Here is a 22500-nt window from a genome sequence, read left to right as displayed (position 1 = left end):
GACGAGGGTGGCGTGGGCGTCCTCGTTGACCATGCACTTGTCTTGGTCCGTCCAGACTTCCAGACCGATCAGGGCCACTTTGATGTTCAGCGACCTGTAAAACTGAGAGGGAGAAGCAGGAATGGGAGGCCGGCTGGGAGGAGAAATTGGGGAAGGGGCTTCTGGTTGCCTGGCAGGTCCAGAGGCCAACTGGACAACACTGGGAAGGTGCCTGCACCAAGTGTATTCCTCAACTTAAAACCATTCCTTCAGTGGCCATTCAAAGTTACGACGACATTGAAAAAAGATAGGACCGTTTTTCCCACTTATGACCATTGCAGCATCCCTGGGGGGGTCACGTGATCAAAATTCAGCCGCTTGGCAACTGGCTCATATTTATGACGGTCGCAGTATCCCGAGGTCACGGGATCCCCTTTGGCGACCTTCTGACCAGCCGAGCCCGTGGGGGAAACCAGATTCACTTAACAACAGTGTTGCTAATTTAACAACTGAAGTGATTCACTTAACAACTGGGGCGTGACAGGTCGTAAAATGGAGGCAGAACTTGCTTAGCAATTGTCTCACTTATATTTCTGTTGCTAAGTGGTACAGATAGTACCCCAAACTCACAGTTTTAGATTGTAAATTGCCCAGAGTCACTTAGTTGATTTGGATGGCTACAGAAAAGGAAGGAAGGAAGGAAGGAAGGAAGGAAGGAAGGAAGGAAGGAAGGAAGGAAGGAAGGAAGGAAGGAAGGAAGGAAGGAAGGAAGGAAGGAAGGATCAGGAGGGAGAGAAGGAAGGAAGGAAGGAAGGAAGGAAGGAAGGAAGGAAGGAATCAGGAGGGAGAGAAGGAAAGAAAGAAGGAATCAAGTGGGAGAGAAGGAAGGAAGGAAGGAAGGAATCAGGAGGGAGAGAAAGAAGGAAGGAAGGAAGGAAGAATCAGGAGGGAGAGAAGGAAGGAAGGAAGGAAGGAAGGAAGGAAAGAAGGAAGGAAGGAAGGAAGGATCAGGAGGGAGAGAAGGAAGGAAAGAAGGAATCAAGTGGGAGAGAAGGAAGAAAGAAAGGAAGGAAGAAAGGAAGGAAGGAATCAAGTGGGAGAGAAGGAAGGAAGAGAGGGAGGGAGGGAGGGAGGGAGGGAGGAAATGGACAATTACCTTGTCTACGTAATTAGCGATCTCCAGAATCCGCTGTTTTGTGACTCCCAAATTCTGCTTTTGAGCTCTAAACTGTGAAAGAACAATGAGTGAGAAAAAGGAAGACAACTGCCGTGCAAAACCATTCCTTCTTCCCCAAAGGTGAATTAACTCCTCCACGGCCACCAGCGTGCAAAGGCACACACATCGGAAGGAGCCTTGGAGGTCTTCTAGTCCAACCCCCAGCTCAGGCGGGAAACCCTATCTACCATTCCAGACAAACGGCTGTCCAGTCTCTTCTTAAAAACCTCCAGGGTTGGAGCACCCACAACTTCTGGTGGCAAGCTGTTCCACTGGCGAATTGTTCTCACCGTTAGAAAATTTCTTCAAGGAGCTGACGGTGAGAACTCACAACTTTTGAAGGCCTTGCCTTCAGAAGTTGTGGGTGTTCCAAGAGTGGAGGCTTTCAGAAAGAGATTGGACAATCATTTGTCTGAAATAGTAGAACTAGAACAGGGGTCGGCAACCTTAAACACTCAAAGAGCCATTTGGACCCATTTCCCACAGAAAAGAAAACACCGGGAGCCACAAAACCCTTCCCGTGCCTGACTATTTTCCTGAGTGGCCATAAAACTAGCATATGTAGCTGAATTAAATGTTCTGTTTTCTTTCTTTTTTTTTTAATAAAGTTTTTTTATTTTATACACATTAAAGACAAAGGACAAGACGTACAACATTAACATATACCTATCACTATTTATCAGCTTTTTTCAAGGCAGTCCATTCCTATTATTGATACATATTTTAATTCTGTCTTATTTTACTCTTATTCATCTATTGTTCTTTATTTCGTCTACATTTTACTTTGTTGTTCAGTTTTCTTATCTTGCCTATTTTCTAACCAGTCGTACCATGTGCACCGAATCTTATAGTAATCTGTTTCTTCTCTCTCCTGAATTTCTTTTGTAAGTTTGTCCATCTCAGCACATTCTAGTATTTTTTGGATTAATTCTTCCTCTGTTGGTGGGTTGTCTTTTTTCCAGTTTTGAGCGTAAGCTATGCGTGCTGCTGTAAGTATATGGAGTATTAGGACTGGCATAAAATGGGTTTTAAATTGGATTTTAAATGGGGTTTTATACTATGTATTTTATAATTTTAAATTATTAGCCACATCGAATAAGTTATTTAATTGGATTTTATTGTATTGTACTGTATAGTATTTTACCTGGCTGAGTCCTTCAGGAGAAGGGCGGTATAAAAATTAAATTATTATTATTATTATTATTATTATTATTATTATTATTATTATTATTATTATTATTATTATTATTATTATTATTATTATTATTATTATTATTATGTATTGCGTATCTTTTGTATGATTTTCTGTCGGGATCCCTAATAAAAAATTTATCAGGGATCTAAATGTTCTGTTTTCTTCTGAAACTTAACTTTTCTTGGATTTATCCATGGTTGGCCCACCGGAGATCGAAAAGATCAGTAAATCGTGTGCCGGCGGATGTTACATATTGGCGGCTGTGAGACATATTTTGAGCGACAAGGAGCTGCCCCAAAGGGGGTGAAAGAGCCACATGCGGCTCCAGAGCTGCAGGTTGCCGACTCCTGGATTAGAAAATATCCAAGGTCCCTTCCAACATTGTTATTCGCTGCTCTATCCCTTTTCTCTCTCTTTCTCTCTGATGGCCCCACTCAGGCTTGAAGGTGGCAGGATGTGGCCTCTACTGGTGTGAGTAACTGGGAAGTCCTGAAGTTGGCCATGGGTCCATTCCAGGACACGCGGGTCCCTCCCAGCTGGAAGAGAAAGAATATCTCACCATGGAGTAATCTGCCACGATAAAGAGCTCCATGTACTTCAGCGCTCTCCAGGAATCCCTTCTTTTCTGCAAGACAAAATGGTTTTGTGTCATCAAGGGAACCAAGAGGGCAGCCGGGAGACCCCAAAACTGGTCTTCATCCCGGCCCTTCCCCAAAAACTCACTGCTAGGACCAAATATGGACATTCATCTCCAAGTTGAGGGCAGCAAGTTCTTTCTTGACTTGGTAGAAACCCAAACGGGCATACGGGCAATCCTCAACGTGAGCAATTTGTTCAGTGAGTTCTGCCTTGTTTTACGACCGTCCTCACCCCTTTCGTTAAGCGAATCGCTGCCGTTGTTAAGTCAGTAACCTGGTTGTGAATTGAATCTGGTTTTCTCCCTTTGACCTGGTTCGTCAGAAGGTCACGAAAGGGCTCCGGGGATACCCCGACCGTCCTAAACATGAGTCGACTGTCCAGCATCCGAACGTAAATCGCCGTAAATCAGCAACGGTCGTAAGTGTGAAAAACGGTCCTGATTTTCTTTTCTTTCTTCCAGTGCTGTCGTAACTTCGAACAGTCAGTAAGCGAACTGTTGTACACAGGGGTAAAATGCTCCGAGGTCTGCTACCGGTTCGCTTCGCTACCGGTTCGCTGCGCGCACGCATGCGTGTTGCGTGCCAAACGCATGTTTTGCACACTGCAGGCGCCACCACGCAGCGCTGAAAAAGGAGGCTTAAGAAGCCTTTTCTGAGGTAAGTAGAACAGTGAGGGTTGGGGGAACAGTTGTGCCGCACAATTTAGATTCGCTAGAAAGCAGGATTTCCTGCTTTCTAGCGAATATAAAGGGACACGGTGGCTCAGGGGCTAGGACGTTGAGCTTGTCGATCGAAAGGTCGGCAGCTCAGCGTTCGAATCCCTAGTGCTGCCGTGTAACGGGGTGAGCTCCCATTACTTGTCCCAACTTCTGCCAACCTAGCAGTTTCGAAAGCACGTAAAAATGCAAGTAGAAAAAATAGGGACCACCTTTGATGGGAAGGGAACAGTGTTCCGTGCGCCTTTGGTGTTGAGTCATGCCGGCCACATGACCACGGAGACGTCTTCAGACAGCGCTGGCTCTTCGGCTTTGAAACGGAGATGAGCACCACCCCCTAGAGTCGGGAACGACTAGCACATATGTGCGAGGGAAACCTTTACCTTTACCTTAGCGAATATAAATTACACGGCACAACTGATCATTGGAAATACTGGTTTGGACCAACCAGTAGCCTTTTGTACTACCAGTTCGCCGAACTGGTAGCTTTTATCACGGGCGAACCGGGAACTTTTAGCATTTCATCCCTGATTGTCCATCGAGGACTACCCGTTCCTCCCTTAGCGTAACATAAAGTTGGGGGGGATAATCAGATGAGCATTTTGGGAGGGGTTCAATCATAAAATGTGACAACTTCCATGGTGGGCTATTTTTGGGATGGTCTATCAGGAAGTCTCAGTCTGACAGAACGAGAAAAAAGAAGGAAAGGAAGAGATTACTACTAGCCATGCTGTCTTTCGTTTCTTCACCTTCTTTTCTGTCTCTCTCCTAACTCTACCCAACGTAGTCCTTGACTTACGACTTATGTTTATTCAGTGACCGTTCCGACGGCCCTTTGGGGGAAAAAGTGACTTACGACCGTTTTTCACCCTTACGAACGGGAAACACAGCCTCCCCGTGGTCAAAATTTGAACGCTTGGCCAGCGATTCGTATTTATGACGGTGGAGGGGGTCACATGATTCCCCTCTGGCGACCTTCCGCCAACAAAATCAGGGGGGAAGCCGGATTCGCTTAACGACCGTGGTTCCTGACCGATCAACTGCAGCGATTCATTTAACGACGGTGGCAAGAACGGTCCTAAAATGGAGCAAAACTCACTGAACCAGTGTCTCCCTTCGCCACATGAATCTGGGGCTCGATTCGGGTCGTAACTCGAGGAGCAGCTGTAGACCCCACTTCTCCATCTGCAACTTCTACCATCTGTCTAGCTGGCCTGCATCTCCTTTAACCTAGCCCGGGCAGGATTTGAACACAGGATCCTCCTACTCGCTTCAAGGGCTGGAAGATTCCAGTGACGTCAGCCAGGCTGTTGGGTAGCAGGTCCCCTTGTCGGCAAGAGCCCCCTTTGATCAACAAGTCCTTCGCCCGAAACAGGGTGTGAGCTTCCGAGGTGGAGTTGGCTGGAGGTTTCAGGTAGTAGCTGCTGTTGCGATCCAGGACGATGAGCCCGCTGGTTGGAGAACCAAAAACAAATTAGGATCAGATAGGATAGGGTCAGAAACTAATAGAAAATATAGAATGGAATGGAATGGAATGGAATGGAGGGGAGGGGAGGGGAGGGGAATAGAATAGAATAGAATAGAATAGAATAGAATAGAATAGAATAGAATAGAATAGAATAGAATAGAATAGAATAGAATAGAATAGAATAGAATAGAATAGGAGTCAGAAACAAATAGAAAATATGGAATGGAATATGGAACGGAACAGAACAGAATAGAATAATGAAGGATAGGATAGGATAGGATAGGATAGGATAGGATAGGATAGGATGGGATGGGATGGGATGGGATGGGATGGGATGGGATGGGATGGGATGGGATGGGATGGGATAGGATAGGATAGGATAGGATAGGATAGGATAGGATAGGATAGGAATGAGAATAGAATAGAATAGAATAGAATAGAATAGAATAGAATAGAATAGAATAAAAATAAGGACTAGAATAGAGAAGAGTAGAATAAAACAGAATAGAATAGAATAGAATAGAATAGAATAGAATAGAATAGAATAGAATAGAATAGAATAGAATAGAATAGAGTCAGAAACGAATAGAAAATATGGAATGGAATGGAATGGAACGGAACGGAACGGAACGGAACGGAACAGAACAGAACAGAATAGAATAGAATAATGAAGGATAGGATAGGATAGGATAGGATAGGATAGGATAGGATAGGATAGGATAGGATAGGAATGAGAATAGAATAGAATAGAATAGAATAGAATAGAATAGAATAGAATAGAATAGAATAGAATAGAAATAAGGACTAGAATAGAGAAGAGTAGAATAAAACAGAATAGAATAGAATAGAATAGAATAGAATAGAATAGAATAGAATAGAATAGAGTCAGAAACGAATAGAAAATATGGAATGGAACGGAACGGAACGGAACAGAATAGAATAATGAAGGATAGGATAGGATAGGATAGGAATGAGAATAGAATAGAATAGAATAGAATAGAATAGAATAGAATAGAATAGAATAACAGAGCTGGAAGGGACCTCAGAGGTCTTCTAGTCCAACCCCTTCATCAAGCAGGAGACCCTACATCATTCCAATCTCTTCTCAAAATCCTCCAGTGATCTCTGCAGAGACGGCAGCTGCGCTCTGCCCATGCTCTGAGGCATTACTGAAAACGTCGCCCTTACTAAGCAGAAACAAAGCCCGCAGACTAGGTACACAGGTAGATCCTCCACTTACGACAATTGAGCCCAATATTTCCCTTGCTAAAGCGAGACAGTGAGTTTCGCCCCATTTTACGACCTTTCCGGCCACGGGGTTATTAAGCGAATCGCTGCAGTTGATTACGTTAGTAACCCGGTCGCTAAATGAATCTTGCTTTCCCGTTGACTTGGCTCGCCGGAAGGTCACAAAGGGGGAATCGCGTGACCCTTGCGACCGTCATAAATGTGAGTCAGCTGCCCAGTGTCTGAATTCGGATCACGTGACCACAGGGCTGCTGCAACGGTCGTAAGTGTGAAAAACGGTCCTGAGGCACTTTTTTCCAATGCCGTTGCAGCTTTGAATGGTCACTAAATGAGCCGCTGTAAGTCAAGGACCCCCGGTAATGTGGCTGTCTTTCAGATACAGGAAGTCCTCGACTTACAACAGTGACTGTTCAAAGTTACAACTGCACTGAAAAAACTTACTGATGACCGCTTTTCACACTTACAACATCCCTGTGGTCAACATTCAGATGCTTAACAACTGACTCATATTTATGACGGTCGCCGTATCCCAGGATCGCCGTATCCCAGGGTCACCTGATCCCCTTCAACAGAGAAGCCAGGTTCACTTAACAACCAGGGGACTGACTTAACAACCGTCGTGATTCACTTAACAACTGTGGCCAGAAAGGTCATCGAATGGGGCGAAACTTACTTCAGCAATGTCTCACTTAACAACAGAAATTTTGGACTCCATTGTGGTCGTAAGTCGGGGACCACCTGCATTCGAACGCAGCCCTCGTGTCCCCTTCAACCGTCTCTTTTCTGAAAGCAAAACAAACCCAGATCTTCCCAAGATTTATCTGGGGACCGACCTTCACCTCACTTTCACCCCAAATCCAGAAAATAATCACACTGGGAAAAATACAGTCATTTTCTCAAACTGAGCCTTGGCTTCCCCTCAGCCAAAGCTGGCATGTAATTGGCAGCAAATTTCTATCTTCTATGACTCAAACGCAAAAAACCACTTTGGCTTGATATCCTTCGTCCCGAGTTCAAACCGCGACGGGTGCAAATTAAAAATAGTCCTTCTAACCACACGAAACGTGTTTCATGTTGCAGACATGAATCCTCTTTGGATTTCAAAGCCAGACTCTGGAACTCAAAACAGAAACCATTTCAATCGCATCCATGAACGCAGCCGGAAAGCAGGGTGAAAACTCTTCAATGTCACACAAAATGTGGACAGATTTCGCCTTGGTTTCAATCCAGGAAGCTCTGAGCATCCTAGGCCAAGCGAAGAAGTCCCCCCAAATGCTAGAAAATTGGTAGAAGCCTGGCACTCAAGACAAATTGGCCATCAACAGGCACGTAGAGATAAGCAACATTTACACACGATTCCAAAGAGACCATACAGATAAACAACATTTACACACCTTTCCAAAGAGACCATACAGATAAACAACATTTACACACCTTTCCAAAGAGACCATACAGATAAACAACATTTACACATCGTTCCAAAGAGACTATACAGATAAACAACATTTACACACCATTCCAAAAAGACCATACAGATAAACAACATCTACACACCATTCCAAAGAGACCATACAGATAAACAACATCTACACACCATTCCAAAGAGACCATATAGATAAACAACATTCACTCACCATTCCAAAGAGACCATACAGATAAACATCTACACACCATTCCAAAGAGACCATACAGATAAACAACATCTACACACCATTTCAAAGAGACCATACAGATAAACAACATTTACACACGATTCCAAAGAGACCATACAGATAAACAACATCTACACACCATTCCAAAGAGACCATACAGATAAACAACATCTACACACCATTCCAAAGAGACCATACAGATAAACAACATCTACACACCATTCCAAAGAGACCATACAGATAAACAACATCTACACACCATTCCAAAGAGACCATACAGATAAGCAACATTTACACACCATTCCAAAGGGACCATACAGATAAACAACATTTACACACGATTCCAAAGAGACCATACAGATAAACATCTACACACCATTCCAAAGAGACCATACAGATAAAAAACATCTACACAGCATTCCAAAGAGACCATACAGATAAAAAACATTTACACACCATTCCAAAGAGACCATACAGATAAACAACATCTACACACCGTTCCAAAGAGACCACACAGATAAACAACATCTACACACCGTTCCAAAGAGACCACACAGATAAACAACATTTACACACCTTTCCAAAGACACCATACAGATAAACAACATTTACACACCGTTCCAAACAGACCATACAGATAAGCAACATTTACACACCATTCCAAAGGGACCATACAGATAAACAACATTTACACACCATTCCAAAGAGACCATACAGATAAACAACATTTACACACCGTTCCAAAGAGACCATACAGATAAACAACATTTACACACCATTCCAAAGTGACCATACAGATAAACAACATCTACACACCATTCCAAAGAGACCATACAAAGAGACAATCAAAAGATTAAAAAGGAAACCAAAAGACCAAAAAAACCCCACCTAGCCAGCTATCAACACCCAGATAAGCAGGGATTAACACCTGAGAAGTAATCAAGCAGAAAACAATACCCCAATCAAGAAACTACCAACTCAGACAAACAAGCTAATACAATAGTAAATGACAACCTCAGGAACCGCTATGAACACTCCCACCAATATTGACAGGAGAAATATATAAACAGAAACCAAATCACTCTCCCTTCTACCACTGATAATGTTGCCTAGTTGGGCCATGAGACGTCTGCAAGAAAACCACCAAGCTCAGAGAGAATCAAGGACCCCTCATTCCTCTTTCTCCTCCTCCTCCTCCTCCTCCTCCTCCTCCTCTCCACAAACCCCTCCTCTCCACTCCCTTCTAGCACTGATGAGGTTACTTAGTTGGGTCATGAAAGGTCTGCAAGAAAACCACCAAGCTCAGAGAGCACCAAGGACCCCACAGTCTTCCTCCTCCTCCTCTTCCTCCTCCTCCTCTTCCTCCTCCTCCTCCTCCTCCTCCAGACAAACGTCTCACTTAAGCAACAGAAACGTTGGGCTCAATTGTAGTCATAAGTCGAGGACTACCTGTATTTGCCTAGGGAACATTTCTCAACCTTGGGCCCTTTAAGGTGGGTGGACTTCAACTCCCAGAATTCCCTAGCCAGTATGAGCTATAAATAGGAGCAAGTTGCTGGCTGGGGAATTCTGGGAGTTGAACTTCACTACTCTTCAAGGAGCCAAGTTTGGACACCCCCGTTTTAGGGCCTTAAAAGCTCCTTGGAGTAGCTCCAGATAATATACGTCTCCAGCACCCTCCCTGCAGTGTCTCCCTGCCTTGGAAAAATTAAGAACAGGCCCGCCTGGGAACGGGTCACGTCTGTCCTTATCCAAACACGATACAAAACCCTGGGCTCACGGACCACCTCCTCCGCAGAGGAGGACCCTGGCTTAAGCGTTTGCAACCTCCGAGTAACGAAAAGGAGGCGAACCAACTAGGCAGCCGAGACTTGAATTCGGCTCCCGCCGAGCCTGGAAAGCAGAGAGATTTCCGTGGCTTTCCGTGGCCCTGTCCACGAGGGATGGGGGTGGGGGGGAGGCTTCCGGCTGACATCAGGAGTCGGGAATGAGGACTGGCCGTGAGAGAGAGAGGGGGAAGGAGGGGGTCCGCGTGTGGGGCTGCATAACTGAAGGATGACTTCACTGGCCGGCATTCTTGGCTGAGCCAGAGAGAGAAGAGAGGCTGGCAGGGCTATTTTGGGTCCTGCGGAAGCCATCTTCCTTAATGGGGGAGGGGGTGGGGGGATTCAAAGGAGGGAAGGTCCTCATGCAGGGACAGCCAAGCCCCCCCCAGCTCTTCCGCCTCTCCTCCCCTCCCCTCCCCTGCCAGGGTCTGGAAAAGCAGAGATGCAATTCAAAGTCATCCGCAGTTGCAGGAGATCCGGGAATGGGATGCTCAGAAGAAAGTCGGGGTGTGAGGGGAGAGGAGGGAGGAGGAGGGGGGGAGGCTGAGATTGCACGGCCCCACACGAAAGACCAGCGAAGGTATTCCGGGCACCGCAGAAAGAATTACTGGGGAAGAAAGGAGCAGAGAGAAAAAGAGCCATTGGATAGGAGGCCACCAGGAGATCATCAGCTGGGATTTTGGAATTCAGAGATTATTCTGCTCTGTTCTGTTCTGTTTCGTTCTAGTCTATTTACTCCATCCCATCCCATCCCATCCCATTCATCATCTATCTATTTCTCTTCTATTTCTGTTTCTATTCTGTTCTTTTTCTGTTCTGCTCCTGTTCTTTTCTGTTCTACTCCATCCCATCCCATCCCTCATCTATTTATTTCTCTTCTATTCCTGTTTCTATTCCTGTATCTGTTCTGTTCTGTTGTTGTTCTGTTCCTGTTCCTGTTCCTGTTCTGTTCTACTCCACTCCATCCAATCCCTCATCTATCTATTTCTATTATACTCTGTTCTATTCCTGTTTCTATTCTGTTCTGTTGTTTTGTTCTGTTCTACTCCATCCCATCCCATATTTATTCATTTCTATTATACTCTGTTCTATTCCTGTTTCTATTCTATTCTCTTGTTCTGTTCTGTTCTGTTCTGTTCTGTTCTACTCCATCCCATCCCATCCCTCATTTTTCTCTATTATTAAATCTATTATACTCTGGTCTATTCCTGTTTCTATTCCTGTATCTGTTCTGTTCCTGTTCTGTTCTATTCCTGTTTCTATTCTATTCTGTTCTGTTCATCCAAGCGGGACTGGCTTAATTCTTAATTTTTAAATTTTGAATTTTTTGAATTTTAATAATTTTAAATTGGGTATTCTTTTTTTTTTAATTTGTATTTATATCCCACCCTTCTCCGAAGACTCAGGGCGGCTTACACTATGTCAAGCAATAGTCTTCATCCATTTGTATATTACATACAAAGTCAACTTATTGCCCCCAACAATCATTCTGTTTTATTGGGTCAAATTTGACGGTTTTTAAATTTTTTGGCCATTATAGAATATGTTATTTTAATTTGTTGTTTTAAAATTGTATATTGTATTGTTTTAATCTGGCTGTACACCGCCCTGAGTCCTTCGGGAGAAGGGCGGTATAAAAATCTAAATAATAAATAATAAATTAATTAATTAATTAATTAATTAATTAATTAATATACTCTGGTCTATTCCTGTTTCTATTCTGTTCTGTGTGTCTATTCTGTTCCTATTCCTATTCCTATTCCATTCCATTCCAAACAATATATTTACTGCACCAAATCTACAGAGGTTGTGGTTTCTTCATCACTGGGGGTTTTCAAGAAGAGACTGGGCAGCCATTTGTGCGGAATTTATAGGGTCTCCCTATAACAAGGGGTTGGACTAGAAGACCTCCAAGGTCCCTCTTTCCTTCTGTATTCTCTTCTTACCTGAAGCCGGCGCAGGAACTGAGCACCACCCAGGAATCCACGTGTCCTCGGACGTAGCCATGAAAATAACAGAGTTCCTGGAAAGAAAGGCCACAAAATGGAAAACGTTTCTGTTGCTAAGTGAGACCACGGTTAAGTGAATCTTGCCCCGTTTTACGACCTTTCTTGCCACCGTCGTTCAAGCGAATCACTGCAGTGGTTAAGTTGCGAACCCGGTCGTTCAGTGAATCTGGACTCCCTCCCCCCACTTGACTTTGCATGTCAGAAGGTCGCAAAAGGGGAATCACGTGACCCGAGGAACATTGCGACCGTCGTAAATACGAGCCGGTTGCCAAGCGTCTGAATTTTGATCACGTGACTTTGGGGGGGGTGCTGCAACGGTCGTTAAGTGTGAACAATGGTCATAAGTCCCTTTTTTCAGCGTCATCGTAACTAAACGCTCCGCTGTCGGTCAAAGACTACCTACATGAGGAATTGTTCGCTGGGTGAGGTTGGTGTGAACTTTTGCCCGCAGAATCATTCAGGATTTGTTCAGCATCTCAAACCTAATTAAAATTAATAGTCAAGCTAATTTCATCCCAGCTGATGGTTTATTATTTGAACTGATCCCATTTTCGGGGCACATCTTGTTAAGCTAGGTGTCTATAGAGATTCGCCCAGGTCACTGTTGGCCCAAAAGTACTTTTTTCAAGGAAAGGAAAGGAAGGGAAGGGAAGGGAAGGGAAGGGAAGGGAAGGGAAGGGAAGGGAGGGGAGAGGAGAGGAGAGGAGAGCAGAGCACAGCAGAGCACAGCAGAGCAGAGCAGAGCAGAGCAGAGCAGAGAAAGGAAAGGAAAGGAAAGGAAAGGAAAGGAAAGGAAAGGAAAGGAAAGGAAAGGAAAGGAAAGGAAAGGAAGGGAAGGGAAGGGAAGGGAAGGGAAGGGAAGGGAAGGGAGGGGAGAGGAGAGCAGAGCAGAGCAGAGCAGAGCAGAGCAGAGCAGAGCAGAGCAGAGCAGAGCAGAGCAGAGCAGAGAAAGGAAAGGAAAGGAAAGGAAAGGAAAGGAAAGGAAAGGAAAGGAAAGGAAAGGAAAGGAAAGGAAAGGAAAGGAAGGGAAGGGAAGGGAAGGGAAGGGAAGGGAAGGGAAGGGAGGGGAGAGGAGAGCAGAGCAGAGCAGAGAAAGGAAAGGAAAGGAAAGAAGGAGGGAAAGGAAAGGAAAGGAAAAAAGGAAAGAAAAAAGAGGAGAGGAGAGGAAAAAAGGAAAGGAAAAAAAGAGGAGAGGAAAGGGAAGAAAAAAAGGAAAGGAAAGGAAAGGAAAGGAAAGGAAAGGAAGGGAAGGGAAAGGAAAGGAAAGGAAAGGAAAGGAAAGGAAAGGAAATATCTATGGAGATTCTCAGCCATCCAGGTCATGATTGTCCCAAAGGTGCTTTTTTCAGGAGGCATCTGGACTTTCTTGGTTTTTTTTTTCTTGAAGATGTTCCGCTTCTCATCCAAGAAGCTTCTCCAGTTCTGACTGAATGGTGGAGGACGGAAGGATTTATATTCCTTGCAGTCATCTGGTCATTAGAACTCTCTCTGAGAGTCGTTGAGGCCGTTTGGAGATTTATCTGTTCCCCCCAGTAGTGCAAATGGGTGGTGGAACCTTCTTGGAATTGCTGAAAGGACCACGTTGTAACCACAATCCTTGTGACTATCCCAGCTGGGCCTTCATCAAATCCAAAGGAAGACTCAGCAGGAGCATTTCCACAACGAAGAAGAGAACAATAAACAAAGTTATGTTGTCATTCCAGACTGTTGCAGGGATCTCTGAAAAGCTCAGGAGGGTTTTCAACCCACACAACATAAATACACACTTTAAACCCACAAAGGCAGAAGCTTGTCTACCCCAAGGGGGGAAAAAAAACTCCCAGTCACAAACTGAGCAACCTGGTAAATGCAGTACAGCGGAATGAGATCTGTAAGTTGGAGAAACAAAACAGCCACTTCACAGACGCATGGCACAACATAGGAGAACGAACCCATCAGGACAAGATTCAGAGCCCATCTGCATTTGAAGGACAAAAAGGCTGCTCTTTTGAAGACAGCAAAGTCCATATTTTGGACTGCTGGTTTGAAAGAGGGGGTTCAAGAGGGGGGAGAGATACAAGACATTACCTCACAGATGACCCCCATCCCGTTAAAGACCTTGGAGTTTTCATGTCAAATGATCTCAGTGCCAAAGCCCACTGCAAATACATAGCAAAAAAGACTCTAAGAGTTGTAAACCTAATCTTGCGTAGCTTCTTTTCCAAAAACACCACACTACTAGCCAGAGCATATAAAACATTTGCTAGACCAATTCTAGAATACAGCTCACCTGTTTGGAACCCTCACCACATCTCTGACATCAATACAATTGAACGTGTCCAGAAATATTTTACAAGAAGAGTTCTCCATTCCTCTGAAAACAACAAAATACCTTATCCCACCAGACTTGAAATCCTAGGCTTAGAAAACTTGGAACTCCGTCGACAAGACCTAAGTTTAACTCATAGAATCATCTATTGTAATGTCCTTCCTGTCAAAGACTACTTCAGCTTTAATTGCAATAATACAAGGGCAACCAATAGATTTAAACTTAACGTTAACCGCTTTAATCTAGATTGCAGAAAATATGACTTCTGTAACAGAATCATCAGTGCTTGGAATACTTTACCTGACTCTGTGGTCTCTTCCCATAATCCCAAAAGCTTTAACCAAAAACTGTCTACTATTGACCTCACCCCATTCCTAAGAGGACCATAAGGGGCGTGCATAAGCGCACAAACGTGCCTACCGTTCCTGTCCTATTGTTTTTCTTTTCTTCTTCCTATATATATATATATATATATATATATATATATATAAATATATATATATATATATATATATATATATAATATATATATATATGCTTATACCTTTATATACTATATAACCTTTCTGTATGATAGTTACATATATTGTTGTGACAAAATAAATAAATAAAAATAAAATAAATAAATAAAGACCACCTATCTCCAGTCTACAACACAGTCCTTACAACAATTCCAAGAAGGTTCTACACCCATTTGCATTATTCAAGTGATCCTGAGGACACAGATAAAACCTCCAAGCGGCCTCAGTGACTCTCAGAGAGAGTACTAATGACCAGATGACTGCAAGGAATATTAAATCCTTCCACCATTCAGCCAGAACTGAAGAAGCCTCTTGGACGAGAAGCGAAACGTCTTCAAGGAAAAACAAAGAAAGTTCAGTTACTGCCTCTTGGGAAAAAAAAGGTTAAGTCAGGGAGAGAGAGAAAATGAGAGTTAATTTACAATTTGGCCCGAGGAGAAGGTGGGACGAGGGTCCTTATTCAAGCGAAAGGCCAAACCAACCACCGCGAAGCCCAAAACAAATGACAGAAAGTTGCATGAAAACCGTTGCTTTTCCCCCCTCTAGCCTCACCCACCCACGAAAATAAAGATTTTCCCAGAACAGCTAATTAACCCGAGCTGCCCTGCTGCCATCTGATTTTTTTAAAAACAAAGAAGACATTTATGCGGGCAGAACCAAATAAAGTCAAAGGCCGATTTTTTTTTTTTCACATCAGCTGGGTAATTTCTTCCTCTTTGACTAAAACGGCTGTAAGAGCAGTTAGCCAGCCGTGTGGGTCACGCTCACCCAAAAAACGGTTTCCATCCACGCCTGGCCCAGGAAGTTTAAATTTTCCACCTCTGCAGTTGAATTGCTCTTACGACAGTAAATTCAAATTAAGTCCCCGTAGTTTAGAATGCCAGGATTCGGGAGCTGCTCGTTGACAGCTGGAAGAACGGGGTGAGAATTTAAAAAGTGATTTAGAGCGGGGGTCTCCAACCTTGGCAACTTTAAGCCTGGAGGACTTCAATCCCCAAAATTGTGGGAGTTGCCAAGGTTGGAGACCCCTGATTTAGAGGTTAGTTAAAATGGTGGTGTGCCAGAGGTGGGATTGAGACAGTTCGGACCGGTTCGGGCGAACCGGCAGTGACGATCTGCAGGGTGCAATCCTGTTCTATATCACTGTGTTTTTGATGCCACACACATGTGTGGATGGCGCACACTATTGTGGTCTGCCAGCAGCCTGCGGAGCTCGCAATGGAGTCGGACAGCGATGAGGCTAAGGTGAGGCCAGGGCCATCGGGGAGTGAGGTGCGGACTCCAGAGCCTCCAGAGACTGACAATAATGAGGCAGAGGAACAGGAGGACCTGTTCCTAATGCATGCATAAGAAGAGCTGCCAGAAGGCAAGAGCAGCTAAAGCAAAGAGGACGACTTGGGAGTAAGGCCAGGAGATGATTGGCCCCTCCCATAAGGCTTAAAAGACCAGCTACGGCATTTGAGCTCTCTGCTGGAAAACAACGTTGATAGCTTCGTCTTCTTGCATTTATTTTGTATCGGTGTCTTCTGAACATTTGTCAAGAAAGGCCTTTGGCAGTTTGCCTAATTGGACAAAGGTTTGCAAGAGAACTGAGGAATTCTCAGTGTTCTCCTGGATGGACGGCTGTCGTTTGAAGACCATTTGGCGGCCGTCTCCAGGAGAGCTTTCTACCAGGTCCGCCTGGTCCGCCAGTTGCGCCCCTTCCTTGACCGGGATGCCTTATGCACGGTCACTCATGCTCTTGTCACTTCTCGTCTGGATTATTGCAATGCTCTCTACATGGGGCTACCCCTGAAGTGCACCCGGAGGCTTCAGTTAGTTCAGAACGCAGCTGCGCGGGTGATTGAGGGAGCCTCACGTTGCTCCCACGTAACACTGCTCCTGCGCAGTCTACACTGGCTTCCTGTGGTCTTTTGGGTGCACTTTAAGGTTTTGGTTACCACCTTTAAAGCACTCCATGGCTTAGGGCCCGGGTACTTACGGGACCGCCTGCTGTTACCTTATGCCTCCCACCGACCTGTACGCTCACACAGAGAGGGTCTTCTCAGGGTGCCGTCCGCCAAGCAATGCCGGCTGGCGGCCCCGAGGGGCAGGGCCTTCTCTGTTGGAGCTCCTACTCTTTGGAACGAACTTCCCCCTGGTTTGCACCAATTACCCGACCTTCGGACCTTTTGCCATGAGCTGAAAACGTATTTGTTTATTCAAGCGGGACTGGCTTAAATTTTTAATTCTAAATAATTTTAATCGGGGTTATTATTTATAAATTTTAAGGGTTTTAAATTTGATTGTTTTAATTCCGGCCATTTATGAATTATGCTCGTTTTAAGTTCTTGTTTTAATTGTATATTGTGCTGTTTTTCATGACTTGGCTGTGCACCGCCCTGAGTCCTTCGGGAGAAGGGCGGTCTAAAAATTTAAATAAATAAATAAATAAAAATTTGTGTTGGGAGGAATTTGCTTTAATTTAGTTGGACTACGCTGGGAATGAAGTTAATTCTCAGCTGTTCGAATAAAGTTCGTTTGTTTTTTCACAGATTGAGTTTCCTACTACCTACTTGGGCCTGGGTCACAACACGCACGAACGAACTGTCGTGTTGTTTGGCATTGCACGCATGTGTGAATTGCATTTAAGCAAATTGCCGTGTTCTGTGATGCCACATGCATGCGCATATGGCGGGCTCTTGCATGAAGTTAGCATGCAAGCGCAACTCACATTTCCAGTGCTGGGCGAATCGGTTGCTACAGTATGTGAAGTCCACCTTTGTGGTAGTGTTGTATTCAATGCATATGCAGGTAGTCCTTGACTTACGACCACAACTGAGCTCAAAATGACCACTGCTAAGCAAGACACTTGTTAAGTAAGCTTTGCCCCGTTTTGCAACCATTCTGGCCACCGTTGTTAAGCGAATCACTGCGATTGTTAAGTTGGTCGCACCGTTGTTAAGTGAATCTGGATTCCCCGTGGACTTTCCCTGTCAGAAGGTCGCAAAAGGGGATCATGTAACCGCGGGACACTGCGACCGTCATAAATACGAGTCAGTTTCCAAGCATCTGAATTTTGATCACGTGACCCTGGGGACGCTGCAGTGGTCATAAGTGTGAAAAATGTCCGTGCCCCTTTTTTCAATGCCGTTGTAACTTTGGTCACTAAATGAATGCTTGCAAGTCGAAGACTACCGGTAGTCCTCATTCTTACGACCGCAAGCGAGCCCATGATTTCTGTTGCTAAGCGAGACATTTGTTGAGTGAGCTTTGCCCTATTTTACAACTTTTCTAGCCACATTCGTTAAGTCGTCACTGCAATTGTTCAGTTAGTGACACCGTTGTTAAATGAATCGGGCTTTTCCCCCCACCCCTCCCCTTGACTTTGCTTGTCAGAAGGTGGCCAAAGGGGGCCGCGTGCCCCTGGGACAACACAACCGTCATAAATATGAATCCGTTGTCCAGCGTCCGAATTTTGATCTTGTGACCATGGAGATGCTTGCAACGGTCGTTAAGTATGAAAACCGGTCACATAAGTCACTTTTTCCAGTGCCCTTTTCACTTTGGTCACTAAATGAGTGATTGTGACTTGAGAACTACCTGTAAATCATTCTCCCCCCTCCCCCTAACACCATTTTGCATGATTAAGTTAGGTTGGTTGCGCTTTATCTCAAATCTTATCTGCAGCTTCATTAAAACTCAGTCTACTCACCGTGTGTTCGGGTGAGAGGATCACCGGCTGCCCATTTTTGGCGTAATGTACCTCTGTGTAACCTGGAGACAGCAGCCTGCAGAGAATGAGGAAGGGAACGGACAAGCGTTTAACTATGAGCCAGCCACAGCTGGTATTCAACCGGTGTTGTGGTCCACCAGCAACCTACGGAGCTGGCAACGGAGTCGGACAGCGATGAGGCTGAGGTGAGGCCAGGGCCATCGGGGAGTGAGGTGGGGACTCCAGAGCCTCCAGAGCCTGATAGTAGTGAGGCAGAGGAACAGGAGGAGCCTGTTCCTTAGTGCACGCATGAGAAGAGCTGCCAGAAGGCAAGAGCAGCTCAAGCAAAGAGGACGACTCAGGAGTAAGGCCAAGAGATGATTGGCCTCTCCCATAAGGCTTAAAAGACCAGCAACGGCGTTTGGGCTTTGCTGGAAAACAATGTTGATAGCTTTGTTTTGCTGCATTTGTTTCTTATCGGCGTCTTCTGCTTTTGAACTTGTGCCAAGAAAGGCCTTTTAGCAGTTTGCCTAATTGGACCAAGGTTGGTGATAAGACTGAGGAATTTGTGTTGGGAGGAATTTGCTTTAATTTAGTTGAACTACACTGGGAACGAAGTTAATTCTCAGCTGTTCGAATAAAGTTTGTTTGTTTGTTTCACGGACTGAGTTTCCTACTACCTACTTGGGCCTGGGTCACAACAGCCAGTTCAGGTGAACCAGTATCGCCCGGCTGCAATCCCATCCTATATCGCTGTGTTTCTGACGCCGCACGCCTGCATGGACAGCACACATGAGTGAATTGCCACGTTGTCTGACGTCACACACACATATGCGGTTGGTGAGCACGAGTGAATCGCCGTGTTTTGTGATGCAGCCCGCGCACTCACATTTCAGGGGCTGGGTGAACCAGTTGCTACATTTATGTGAAGCCCAACCTCTGGAGCCAGTCGTGGGCAGCAGCTGCCCAAAAAGCCAACACAGTTCTAGGCTGCATCAACAGCTCCAGTGATGGACCAGTGCGCTCTCACAGAGAGGGCTTCCTCCAGATACCGTCAGCCAAACAATGTCGGCTGGCGACCTCCAGGGGGAGGGCCTTCTCTGTGGGGGCTCCCACCCTCTGGAACGAGCTGCCTCCGGGGCTTCGTCAACTCCCCGACCTCCGGACCTTCCGCCGCGAGTTGAAGACGCTGTTGTTTCGACGTGCAGGACTAGCTTGAACATAGTTTTAAATCGGGGTTTGAATTAGGGGTTTTAAACGGGGTTTTAATTGTATTTAAACAATTTAGGGCCGTGGATAGCTCAGGCTGTTAGGAGCCTGTTATTAGAACACAATAGCCTGCAATTACTGCAGGTTTTAGTCCCACCAGGCCCAAGGTTGACTCAGCCTTCCATCCTTTATAAGGTAGGTAAAATGAGGACCCAGATTGTTGGGGGGGCAATAAGTTGACTTTGTAAATATACAAATAGAATGAGACTATTGCCTTATACACTGTAAGCCGCCCTGAGTCTTCGGAAAAGGGCGGGATATAAATGTAAAAAAAAAAAAAAAATTAATCAAATCAGTTTTTTATATTGTTTTTAATTTGTATTATATGTATTTTGTTTTTACTGGCTGTGAACCGCCCTGAGTCCTTCGGGAGAAGGGCGGTATACAAATATAATAAATAAATGAATAAAACAGAGGGACAGAATCAAGATCACGTGAAATGTTACTACCGCTTTATAAGGCCTTGGTAAGGCCACACTTCGAATATTGCATTCAGTTTTGGTCGCCATGATGTAAAAAGGATGTTGAGACTCTAGAAAGAGTGCAGAGAAGAGCAACAAAGAGGATTAGGGGGCTGGAGGACGAACGATACGAAGATTGGTTGCTGGAATTGGATAGGTCTGGAAAGGACTGGGAGGGGACATGATAGCAGTCTTTCAGTATTAGAAGGATGGAGGGATGGACGGATAGATAGATGAGAGATAAACAGATGAGAGAGAGAGAGAGAAAGAAGACAGATAGATAATAGAGTAATTTTATTTTATTTCTTTGTATCCCACTTTTGTTATTTTTACAAACAATCTAAGGCAGTGAGCATATCCAACACCCCTTCCTCCTCCTATTTTGCCCACAACAACAACCCTGTGAGGTGGATTCAGCTGAAAGAGAGTGACTGGCCCAAGGTCATCCAGCTGGCTTTCATGGCTAAGGCGGGACTTGAATAACCGCCTGGTGCCTGGATGGATGGATGGATGAATGGATGGGATAAATGAATCAGAATCATAGCAATGGAAGGGGGTCTTCTAGTCCACCCTCCCCCCCACCCAAAGCAGGAGACCCTCTCCCGTTTCAGACAAATGGCTCTCCAATCTCTTTTTGAAAGCCTCCAGTGATGGAGCGCCCACAACTTCTGGTGGCAAGCTGTTCCACGGGTTAATTGTCCTCACTGTCAGAGGAGATTTCTGCTCAGTCCCAGGTTGCATCTCCCTGGGAGGAGCATCCAGTTCCTCTTCCCCCCAAAGTCCCCAAATGATAACGGAGAACTGAAGCAAGGCAACTGGGGGGACCCTGCTGGACTGGTCTTGTTGTGACTCCAACCCCCGAACCTGGCCCCACGCCCGACAGTGACTCCGAGAGTGAGGGGGAAGAGCCAGTAAGGCTTACCTCAGGAGCACCGATGCCTTTGGCCCAGCTCCAGGAGCCAGAACCAGACCAGTTGGAGGACGTAATGAGGCCATCATCCCCTGATTCCTCCCTTCCCCAGGCTACGCCTTCAGACCCAGCTGATAATAATAATAATCAAGCTTGGATTGACCCATGCTTCAGAAGATTAGAGAGGCGGCGTCATCAAAAGGAAGGGTGGGGCAGGAGCCCCACCCCACAGGATATATAAGGAGCTTTGGGACCGCTCTCACTCCACGGGAAGCAAAGTTTAGCTGATCCGTTTCAAAAAGAGCTGAAAGTCTTGCTACGTGAGTCATTTGTTTGAACTTTGGCAGGCAGCTGCGATTTCTCTGCCAGGACTGATAAGAGCCGTGAATCCACTGGCTGAAGGCCAGCTCCTGGGTCTGAAGTGGGGAAGGAGACAGAACAGGTCTCCTCCTACCGTGAGAATGCAAGAGGCCAGGATAGACTAGACTAAGACTAAGACTAAGACTAAGACTAAGACTAAGACTAAGACTAAGACTAAGACTAAGACTAAGACTAAGACTAAGACTAAGACTAAGACTAAGAATAAGAATAAGAATAAGAATAAGAATAAGAATGAGAACAGAACAGAACAGAACAGAATAGAATGAATAGAATAGAATAAAAGTAGAGTAGAGTAGAGTAGAGTAGAGTAGACTAGACTAGAATAGAATAGAATAGAATAGATTTTTTTATTGGCCAAGTGTGATTGGACACACAAGGAATTTGTCTTTGGTGCATAAGCTCTCAGTGTACATAAAAGAAAAGATACCTTCATCAAGAATCATAAGGAACAACACTTAATGATAGTCATAGGGTGCAAATAAGCAATCAGGAAACAATATCACTATACATCGTAAGGATACAAGCAACAAAGTTACAGTCATACGGTCATAAGTGGGAGGAGATGGGTGATGGGGACGATGAGAAGATTAATAGCAGTGCAGATTTAGTAAATAGTTTGACGGTGTTGAGGGAATTATTTGTTTAGCAGAGTGATGGCATTCGGGGAAAAAACTGTTCTTGTGTCTAGTTGTTCTGGTGTGCAGTGCTCTATAGTGTCGTTTTGAGGGGTAGGAGTTGAACCAGTTTATGTCCTGGATGTGAGGGAACTGCAAATATTTTCACGGCCCTCTTCTTGATTCGTGCAGTATACAGGTCCTCAATGGAAGGCAGGTTGGTAGCAGTTATTTTTTCTGCAGTTCTAATTATCCTCTGAAGTTTGTGTCTTTCTTGTTGGGTTGCAGAACCGAACCAGACAGTTATAGAGGTGCAGATGACAGACTCAATAATTCTCGCCTCTCCAAAGGAGCAACGCAAGAAGCCCAACGCAGCCAACTTGGCCAGCCAAGAC

At 45.0% G+C, this 22500-nt stretch overlaps 1 protein-coding gene across 6 annotated transcripts in view; it reads right to left on the bottom strand.

The window, feature by feature from the left end:
• The window catches only part of ADAM33 (ADAM metallopeptidase domain 33), a 106974-nt gene that overhangs the window by 38828 nt on the left and 45646 nt on the right, over positions 1-22500 (bottom strand). For all 6 annotated transcript variants that reach the window (XM_058193056.1, XM_058193058.1, XM_058193057.1 and 3 more), the window contains 6 exons: positions 18471-18546; positions 11885-11961; positions 5012-5195; positions 2950-3015; positions 1136-1207; positions 1-102 (listed from right to left, as the gene is read on the bottom strand). The exon at positions 1-102 is cut by the window's left edge and continues 65 nt beyond it. In XM_058193056.1, coding sequence (XP_058049039.1) covers positions 1-102; positions 1136-1207; positions 2950-3015; positions 5012-5195; positions 11885-11961; positions 18471-18546 — 577 coding nt within the window. The remainder of the gene's footprint in view (positions 103-1135; positions 1208-2949; positions 3016-5011; positions 5196-11884; positions 11962-18470; positions 18547-22500) is intronic.

This window comes from Ahaetulla prasina, chromosome 8 (genome assembly GCF_028640845.1).
Source record: "Ahaetulla prasina isolate Xishuangbanna chromosome 8, ASM2864084v1, whole genome shotgun sequence".
NCBI classification, from domain to species: Eukaryota; Metazoa; Chordata; class Lepidosauria; order Squamata; family Colubridae; genus Ahaetulla; species Ahaetulla prasina.
This window is presented reverse-complemented; position numbering and strand designations above follow the sequence as displayed.